The sequence below is a fragment of the Chlorocebus sabaeus genome, chromosome 16, assembly GCF_047675955.1.
Source record: "Chlorocebus sabaeus isolate Y175 chromosome 16, mChlSab1.0.hap1, whole genome shotgun sequence".
NCBI classification, from domain to species: domain Eukaryota; kingdom Metazoa; phylum Chordata; class Mammalia; order Primates; family Cercopithecidae; genus Chlorocebus; species Chlorocebus sabaeus.
Window position 1 is genome coordinate 27,219,899 of NC_132919.1, and position 9,510 is coordinate 27,229,408.

The following is a 9,510-nucleotide window of genomic DNA, read 5'->3' on the forward strand; positions in this document are numbered from 1 at the left end:
TGCCTCCACCTTGTTTTGACCTCCAAGGACCCTGCAGAGCTGGGTGTGTGGACACCTTGAGTTGAGAAGGCTAAGCCCACATCCCTTGTCTCTTTCAGTCTCCTGTGTGTGCGGCTCTGTGTAGGAAAGGACCAGGGGTCACCAGAGGCAGCATCAGGGATAGAATTACAGCATAGACCAGAATTAGGACACCAAGTGGCTGTCGCCTCAGGGGCATCACTCGACCTGAGCAACAGGCTCTTTCTAGCCTGGCTGGCAGGCAGAGGGAGGCATGGGAAAGAAGTGATTGGACCCAGTAGGGCAGGACTGGGGCTCTGCCAGGAGATGGGTGGGAAGTGAGTGAAGGGGGCCAAGGGGATCTAGAGAAGTAAATGCATGGATGACCACTCTCATGCATGCCTTGTTTGATCCCACCTGTACACCTTTGCCCAGAGATGCCCCTTTTGCCAGGGGCTCTTTGGTCCACAAAATTGACTCCATCTCTTACCTTTCCTCTAACAAGCTAGAAAATAGGGCTTCATGACAGGAGGGGGCCTGCCAGCTGCTGGACCAGAGGTTTCAAATCACCAGCATATCTCTCTGCTAGAGGTAAACAATGTCTAAGACAACGTCCATCAGAGCAGCAAGCCAGGGCGAAGGCCTCAGAAGCACCCTGACCTTGGTCCCTCTGCATTGCTAGTCCCACCTTTTTGGACAGACCCGAACCAACTGGTGCTCACCCCCACCCCTGCCTCAGCGGTCCAGCCCTGGAGGGGTTGTATGATTTAGGCCCTGCAGAGATGCCTGACAAATCAGCCTCTCCTGGTGACGGACATATCTGGCTGTTTGAGGGGCCTCTTGAGGGGCCTCCTCTCAAGAGTTCTTGTGGTTTCTTCCCAGTAATCATCCCCCCCACCCTGATTTCCTTTGATCTTGAGGCTGCTCCATAAAAGAGGTGGGGCAGGGACAGGCATCATGAATTCTCAAGGAAACTGAGGCAACTTGCCCAAGGTCACCCAGCCAGCAAAACCCAGCACTGGGTGTAAACCCTGCAGTCCTGACTCCCTGACCAGGCTTCTTCCTCTTATGTTCTTCTTTTAAGACTCCTCCCTCCTCCTTGAGCAGAACTTGGCTCCCCACACTGCCTGATGCCACCCTGCCCCCAACCCCAGGCTCTGGGACTCCTTAGGCACCTGCTGGCTGGTGGGACCCAGGCCAGACACTCAGCAGGTGGCTGTCTGGGGGACAAAGGAGTTGGGACTCAGCTGCTGAGCTGGGAGGAAGGGAGGGAGGGAAGGAGGGAGGGAGGGAGAAGCTATGGGGAGGGAGGAGGGATGGGGCTGGAAGTGGGGAGAAGAAGTGTCCGCTTTGGTGTCTTTAACAAGGAGCCACGAGCAAAGAGGGGTAAAACACATGCCCATGAGCATGGGGGACACTCAGTGGTTTAAGCATTTTTCCACTGTGACCCCAAGTTCTGTCCTACCAGACTCTTGACCAGTTAGAGGGAGGGGCTTGAGAGTAGAGAGAAGAACCTGTTGGGAGGGGGGATGGAGAGACTGAGAGAGATGCCAAAGTTGATGCCACAGTGTCAAGGTTCTGGCTGGCCCCAGGGATGCAGGGATAGGGAGGGAGGGCATGGGAAGGAGGGCATGGTGAGGAGAGATTCTGCAGCACATGCGATTTGGTGCTGCAGAATCCAAGTAGCGGGTGTCCCCCTTCTTTCCCCACCACAAATTCATGATGCTTGTCCTTGTTCCAGCTCTTTAATGGAACAGCATCAGGATCAAAGGAAATCAGGGGGGTGGTGACTGGGAAGAAACCAGAAGCCCCCCCACCCCTTGAGAGGAGGGTCCTCCAACAGCCAGAGCTGTCCAGTGGCAGGAGAAGCCCTGTACCTGCTCTTCAGGGGCGCATCTGACCCGCCAGAGATAGGAAGGGTTTTGATGAAGGGCACCCATCATGGATTGGCCCAGGGACCCCAAAGACAAACTCTTTTGCTACAAATGAGAAACTGAGGCCTTGAGCAGTTCCTGGCCAGGAGTCTCCTGTCCTTCTGGAGGCCAGAGTAGTTGGATCATATAGATGCTGTTTGTCATTTCATCTGTATCTCATTCTATTAAAATCAGAGGGTTGCTAGTCTAACTGGAAAGATAGTCACAACTGAGCTCATTAAAAAGGCAGCTCCACTCTAAACTGAGTTCCTTAAGGGGAGGGATTATGTTGTATTCCTGCCGATCAAAGCACCTGGTAGGTGTTGAATGGAGGGTTGTTGAATGGCGACTGGATGGATGGATGGATGGAGGATGGACAAGCTAAGTTCTGTTGGTGTTTGGGAAACAGAGAGCCGTCTGGGCTGGGTGATCAGGAAAAGAGGGGATGGGAGAATTGAAATAAGCAGAAGAACCCAGGATGGCATTCCAGGTATGAAAAAATGGCTGAGCAAAACTGTAGGGGATGAGTGAAACAAGGCTCGCACAGGGTCTAGGATTCACCCTAGCATCCTCACAGCATCTCCCCACTGACCCCTTCATTCAGTCCCTGCTCATCTCCTGGCAGAGCCCCTTGTTCCAGATGGGCCCAGCCAGGACTTCCCACCCCACTCCCTCCCTCCTGCCAGACTGCCTGCCAGCGAGGCTGCAGGCTCTGCAGCCTGAGACCCAGAGACCCGGATTGTTGTTGGAGAATCGGCAGGTTTGTGGATTGTTGTTGGAGAAGCCGCAGGTTTGTTTGCTCTGGAACCCGCGGAGAAATCCCAACAATCAATGGCCAACAACACTCTGCCTGTGGCTGCAGCATCGATCCTCCCCTCCCACTTCTGGCGGTTTGGGCAGCAGGTAGCCAGGTGGAAGGAAGCTGGGGCAGGGTTGGGCCTTCCCACCTAGGGGCTGAGCCTCAGCGGAGGCTGAAGGGGAGAGGTAGGGAAGCCCAGGATGCCAGGACAGGAGTGACTGGTCCTCTCATTCACAAAGCCCTCAAAGGATTGGAGAGTAAGAGCCACCCCAAATCACTCTGCTCTGGCCCAGCAGTTCAGGGACCATAGTTAACCTGACTCCTAGCCCCTTACTCTTTCCTGGCCTCCAAATATTGGAAAGGATGTTTTATTCCTTTGCCACTAAGGACTGAGAAGCAGCTATCATCACCAGAAATGTGCTAGAAGAAAGTGAGGGGCTGTTTATGTCTTGGGTCTATCTGACAACATGGGTTTCAACTTGATTAATAAAAGACAGATAATAACTTCTATCTCATAGAGATGATAAGGGAACTAAATGAGCTAATGTATACAAAGCAATTTGTACAGTGCCTGGCACGTAGTTGGTACCAAATAAATGTTTGCTATTATTGTTGCTATTATTATTATTTGGATAGTGATACTCTGCTGGGTTCCCATCTGCCTGTAGTGAAACTCTCCCCTATGCCAGGAAAGTGGACACAGTGCTAGCTGAAGTCAGGTTTTGTGAAATGGGCAGACACTTTGGAGTAGCTTTACTACTTACTGGCTGTGCAGCCTCAGGGTAAGTAACTTAATCTCTTCAAAACTCAGTTTTTCCATGTGTAAAATGGGAACAACTAATTTCTTACTGTCAGTACTAAATAGAAAAGTCATGTGAAAGGCTTGACCAGTGAAGGCTAGGGATTCTGGGCAGGCCTCACGCCTCAATATATGTCTATGGAATGAATGAATGAATGATGGATGGATGGATGGGTAGATATACCCCAGGGACTGCTCTTTTAGGAGCTGTGGATCTTAATTATTATGGTTCTGGATGATTCTTAGGCCTCCACCTCTCCATTAAAGGGCATGTAGGCTCATAGCTGCTCCCAAAGATTCATGTTGGTCCCTGTAAGCTATGTGAGAGTGTCTGAAACTAGGAGATGGATGAGGGGGCTGTGGAGCCAGATGACATGGATTCGTCCTTCCCTTACCTCTCAGTGCCAGCCAAGTCCGTATGCGGCATCCCTCTCAGCAATTAGGGGTAGTGGGTGGGTGCTTAGGGTGGCTGTTATTGGAGGGGGTCAGGAAGCCTGGGCTTTACCTCTGCCAGTATCCACCTGTGCAACTCTCATTAATTTATTCAACATGTATTTAATGTCTGCCATGTGCTAGACTCTGTGCCACTTGGGACACAAGGAGTGGTGGCACTAAGGGGTGACTGGGGAGAGGCTTCAGTCCATTCAGAATGGCCGTCAGCACACTTCCCCCGAGCCACCTCAGGCTGATGGCGTGACAGCTTAATTTGCAGAAGGAAAAAACGAAGTAAAGGCTATAATTTACAGTTGGGATAATTGGCCAACGTTAGGAAAGGAAAAAATTCTAACATACAATCTATGTAAAAATAGCGTGCTTGCTACGCAAACTCAGCTTCAAGATTCGGTCGCAGCTGCCATAGGCCCGCCTCGCCTTTCTAACCAAGCAACTGACCCTAAACTTCCCCCGAACAGGAATTCTAGAGCTTCCCCAAGACATAGCGGGTGAACAAAACAGACTTGGGATCATCTTTGCTGAGTTTAGTTTTGCTGCTGGAGCATCAAGCAATCAGGGACTTGTGACCCAGCAAGACGGAGACCTGGATGGGGGAAGCCAAGGGATGGTGAGAGCACAGAGGAGTCCTCTGACCCAGGCTGGAGGACAGGCGAGGCTCGCCTGAGGAACCACATAGTAGACGCCCCTTAAATATGTACTGAAGAATTACAGGAAGTGCCAGCTAAGCTAATACTTGAAGCCTGAGGTACAGTGAGCCAGACTGGCCCAGGAGGGGAAAGGAATTTCAGGCAGAAAGGCTGATAAGAGCCCAGAAGCTGTTGAGAACTTGGTTAATTTGACTTGGCTAATTTGGAAAACTGAAGCTAAAACTCCTTTGGCCTGGCTGGGTGGGTTGGCTTCCCAGAATTGCTGCTTCCTGTTGGAATTGGTCTTGGAGACCCCCTAGTGCCTGCTTCCCACCACCCAGCTGCAGACCAGTGCTGGCAGCATAGTCTCCTCCGGAAGCCTCTTCCATATAGAACCTGGCTCCTCCTCCCTGAGAATAAGCCAGTAAGCTGGGGACCCAGAAATCTGCATGACTTGACAAGAACTTTGAGGCTCTCCTGTGCTATAAGGCATGGCAATCTACATTGAAGGCTCCAGAGAGTGGAGAGCCAGAGAGGGCAGGGGTATATGTGAGATCACATGGGAGCCTGGGCTCTTAACTACCTGGACTGAGAAGTCCCTTCACTAGTGTAACCCTTGCCTAATAGGCCTTTTTCTGTACTCTCTTTCTTCTTCTTTTTTTTTTTTGATGGGGGTAGGGGTGGGGTTGGTAGAGTACTGAGCCCTGACAGCTCTGCCCAAGTGGGGGCACAGCATTCCTGAGCTGATCCCAGTCTGGCAGGTGGGGCTTGATAGGGCTAAGATAGGTGGGGACAAGGAGCAGAGGAAGCTGGAGGGCCTGGAACTGGATGGATGGAGGGGCTAAGGAAGCAGGCTTTCTGATATGCCCCCCATATTTAGGCAGGCATGGTAGTACTGGTGGGGAATGGAAGCTCAGTTTCTAATTAAGCCCAGCCCTTGTGTCTCCTTGCTCTCCATTAGTGCCCCACGGTGTCCCCAAGGCATTTTAAGCTGCCACCCTGCTGAGGAGGCCGGGATGGCTGCCAGGGCCTGCCAAGCTTAGACCTATGAGGAGCAAAAAGCCAGCTCAGGCTTCTCCTGTCCACGGCAGTCTCTGGGTCCTCCAGCCTCCTCAGAAGCCTGGGGCCAGTGGGCAGGGGTGTGCTGCTGCCTGCCATGTCAACCTCTGGGGTTCTGAACAGAATCTGGACTGTCTCTCATGGGGCCTTGTCCTCAGTACCACTTCCTGATCCTGAAGTGCCAGGCTGGGGACAAGGAGCAGGACCTAGTATTGGTTTCAGCAGCAGCCCCCAGACTCAGGGATGTGCTGTTAGAATCCAGCACCTACCAAGGAGTCTGCTGGAAGCAGCAATTACCATTTTAGGTTAAGGCAGCCCTGGTTTGTTAACCCTTGCAGCACTGGAGCTCCTGGAAGCCAAGTCGTCATTCCTCTCTTTTCTCCTCCGGATCTTCCCTCCAAGACATCATCCCTCAGTTCTTGGCAGAGTGAGCAACCCAGACTTGCCATCCCCAGGCCCCCTCTATCACCACATTCTCAAGTGGAGCCCAGAGAGGTGGAGCAGCAGGTCCAAGGTCACACAGCCATGGAGGCAGCCTCCATTCCCGAGACCCAACATTACCCCAGTCTCAGTGGCTTCCACCTTCACAATCTCTCTAGGCCACATTCACACATGCAGAGTTTAATTAACTTTATTGATATTCAGAAATTAGGAGAATGACTAAAGGTAATTGCTCATTAAAAATCATTAAACTGACACAGCAGGCTCGGCATATGCAGCCCCTTCCACACGCCTTCTTCCTTCACTGTGGCTGGATCGCCCAGGCACTCCACACGGCTTGGGAAGATATCCCGTGACCCAAGGCGCCCCTGGTGCCTGACGCCAATTGAGCCTTGGAGGCTGCAGAAGGGAATAGGGGACTGAGCATGTGAGGTTGGGCCAGGCCCAGCACGATCTCACCCTACCTCCGCAGCCTCAGCACACCAGGCCTCCCGAGGCATCTGGGCCGTGCCTGGTTACATCCTGCAGCCTGCATCCCGCCTATGAGCAAAGCTCTGAGGACCTCATCAGAGAGGTGGCAGGGCCGAAAGGCTGAGGGATGCACTCCTCTGGCTGAAAAGGCTCATAGTCCAAGGCCTTTGCTCCTTTAGGCTTGCCTTCACAAAGCTAAAGTGCCCAGGGACCCTGGGATGGCCAAATGTGCTGCTCCCCAGTGAGATGACTCACTATCCCAATGTCTGGGAACTCCAGCCCAGCTGAGGAGAGAGGAGCCTCTGGTCACCCAACTCTGACATCCCAGCCCTCTCACCCTCAGGCTTGGCACTTCAGGGCTGCTGCTGCTTCTCCCTTGGGGAGTGAAAATAAAGGTCTTTCCCAACAGCCAGACTCCTACCTCACATATCCCATGGGCACTGGAGATCCTGATAGTCGGGAAGGGACACTGCCCAGGGACACACAGACTTGAGGCCACAGAGTGAGCAGGCTCCTCCTAATACCCACATCCACATCCCAATCAGGGCTGGTCGGATCCCTGGTCACACCAGCCCTCCTTCTGGATTCCCATAGTCTCACTCTAGCCCTTCAAGGAGCTCTCCGGCTGAGGCTGCACCCACACACTAGTGGCCTCACACGGTCCTCACACCTGTTCACTGCTGACCCCTCACCCAAGGTTTGGACCACCTGAAGTGCAGACACACTGGGACTGGCTCCTCTAGGCATGCAGGGCCCTGATTACTCTCACATTCAGACTCACAGACTCACACACAAGGCCTTGACTACGTGCCAGGGGACAGGGCCCTGTGCCCCAGGGGAGCTGTCCAGCGCCAGGACCCATCAGGACCCAAGATAGGTTCGGAATTCCTAGGGACATTCTCAGGCAGCTGGGCAGGGATTCATGCTTCTCCTCCCTGGTTTCTGTCCCTGGGGTGGGGCTTGCAGGACTCTTTCCCTCTCCCCAAAAGTGAGCACACGGTTTCAAGTTCTGGGCACTGCCGGAGACCCAGCGTGGGCAGACGGGTGGTGGGGCGAGGACACTGGGCTGTGTGCAAGTGGAGCTACAGGCTCAGAAAAAGGCTTCTGCGTCTCTGGGGCCGCAGTTTTTCTTCCTGGATGAAGAAAACTGCCATCCAGCGGCCCAGCCTGTCCCTGGCCGCGCTGCCCTGACCTCGGCAGCGGCCTGAAAAGATCGAGCAGGAAAACTCCCACCCTCACACTTCTCCACATCAGACGCTTCAAACCATATGGCAAGGGACGACAGGTCTCAACTCCAAGTGCGGTTCTGCCGACGACCCTACCAGCCGACTGGCTGCAGCGGGAGAAGGACGTGGGTGCCAGTAGCTTCCATGAGAGCTTGTTTGAGCCGGGACGGCAGGTCCAGACAAGACTCTTCCCAGAGGCACGGAACCCCTATCCCCTCCGCAACACTCCCTTGCCACTCACACCATTGCCAAGCTTCCCTCTACTCCAGACCGATGAAGTTGGGGACCAGACTCCTAGAGGGGGCGCGGGGATTCTCAGGGTGTCCTCCAGAGACAAATCGGCCGCGCAGGTGGGGAGTGGATCGGGGCCAGGCAGGAAGGCAGAGCTCGGGGCAGTGGTGTGTTTATGCGTGTGTGTGTCTGTATGTGTGTGTACAAGGAAAAGACTTTGGGGAGGACAGAGTCTCTATCCCAGGATCTCCGCTGCTGCAGCCCAGGGCAGAGCTAGGAGCTAGATAGGGGGCCCAGGCCCTCGGAGTTTCTCTCTAGAATTATGCTCTAGGTCCCGACTCTGGCGTGGCAGCGCCAAGGCATGGGGAGGTGAGGGAGGTCCCAACCCCGGGTCCGGCCGCCATCCGGCCCAGTCTCCCCGCAGTAAGAACACGAGAGGCCCCGGAACCGGCGGCAAAGTCGAGCGAAGTTTGGCAGGCGGCAGGGGAAGCGGGACCGCGGGTCGCCAGCTGGACCGTCCGGACTCACTGCCCTGCGCCCCCCGGCACGCGCCCCGGCGCCCTGAGACGCCTAGAGTGTGGCGAGGTAGCGCGCGGGTGAGCGCGTGTATGCGGGGAGTGGGTGGCGTGATGAATTGCAGCAGAGAAATCCCATTAGATCTGGGGAGATGATTAAAGGCGAGGTCTCGGCCGGGCGCGAATGGCGGGAGCCGCGGCAGCTTCCCGCCTGCGAAGCCCGGGAAGCCCGCGCCCCGCCCGGCTTGGCCGGCGCCGGGGGCAGCGCAGCCGGCGGGGCGCGGTGCTTGGACTGGGCAGCCAGATGCCCGAAGCTGGGCACCGGGTCTCCCTTCCCACCTCTGGGGCCCCGCTCCCGCCCCCGTCCTGCCGCCGAACGCCGGAGTCCCTTACCGTGAGCTAGGAGCGCCAGCAGCGAGGGCAGAAGCAGCAGGGCTGCCGGGCGCATGGTGCTGGTTGCGGCCGCGCCCTGGGCTGGGACCGCGGCGGGAGGGCGGGGGGCTTGGTGGGGCTTGGGTGCGTGGGCAGAGCCAGGTCCGGCCGGGGAGACGGAGCGGGGCCGCCGCCGTCACCGCCACTGCCGCCGCCAGCGCCTGACAGAATCAGCACCACGGCCAGCGCCTGGCGTCGGCGCCGGGGATCGCCGCGCCGGGCTGGGGGCGGGGGCGCGGGAGGAGCTGCTTACCGTAAAGTCTCAAGCAAAGGCGCAGAGACCCAGGGGCAGGAACCCAGGCTCCCGAGCCACCGAGACTGCCCTACTCATATGGGCACACGGCCCCTGCCCTTCTGCGCTGCCCACATCCAGTCAAGCATGCCACTCTCTCTCCCGTTAACAACCTGCCAAGGAGGTGGATTGTCTTCTTATTCTCCATGAGAAAGAGCAACACCTTCCCCACCCCTCTCCACCCAATCCTGGTACCTGAGGGCATCAAGGGTGACCTGGGAAGACATCCGAGAGTGAGGCAGCTGGTGAGGCTCGT

The 9,510-nt window shown here is 55.7% G+C and overlaps 1 protein-coding gene across 3 annotated transcripts in view; it reads right to left on the reverse strand.

Moving 5' to 3' along the window:
* SEZ6 (seizure related 6 homolog) overlaps nt 1–9,162 on the reverse strand; it is a 49,986-nt gene extending 40,824 nt beyond the window's left edge. For all 3 annotated transcript variants that reach the window (XM_008010850.3, XM_008010849.3, XM_008010851.3), the window contains exon 1: nt 8,924–9,162. In XM_008010850.3, the coding sequence (XP_008009041.1) occupies nt 8,924–8,978 (55 nt within the window). In that variant the 5' untranslated portion in view covers nt 8,979–9,162. The remainder of the gene's footprint in view (nt 1–8,923) is intronic.
* Between the last annotated feature and the right edge of the window lie 348 nt (nt 9,163–9,510).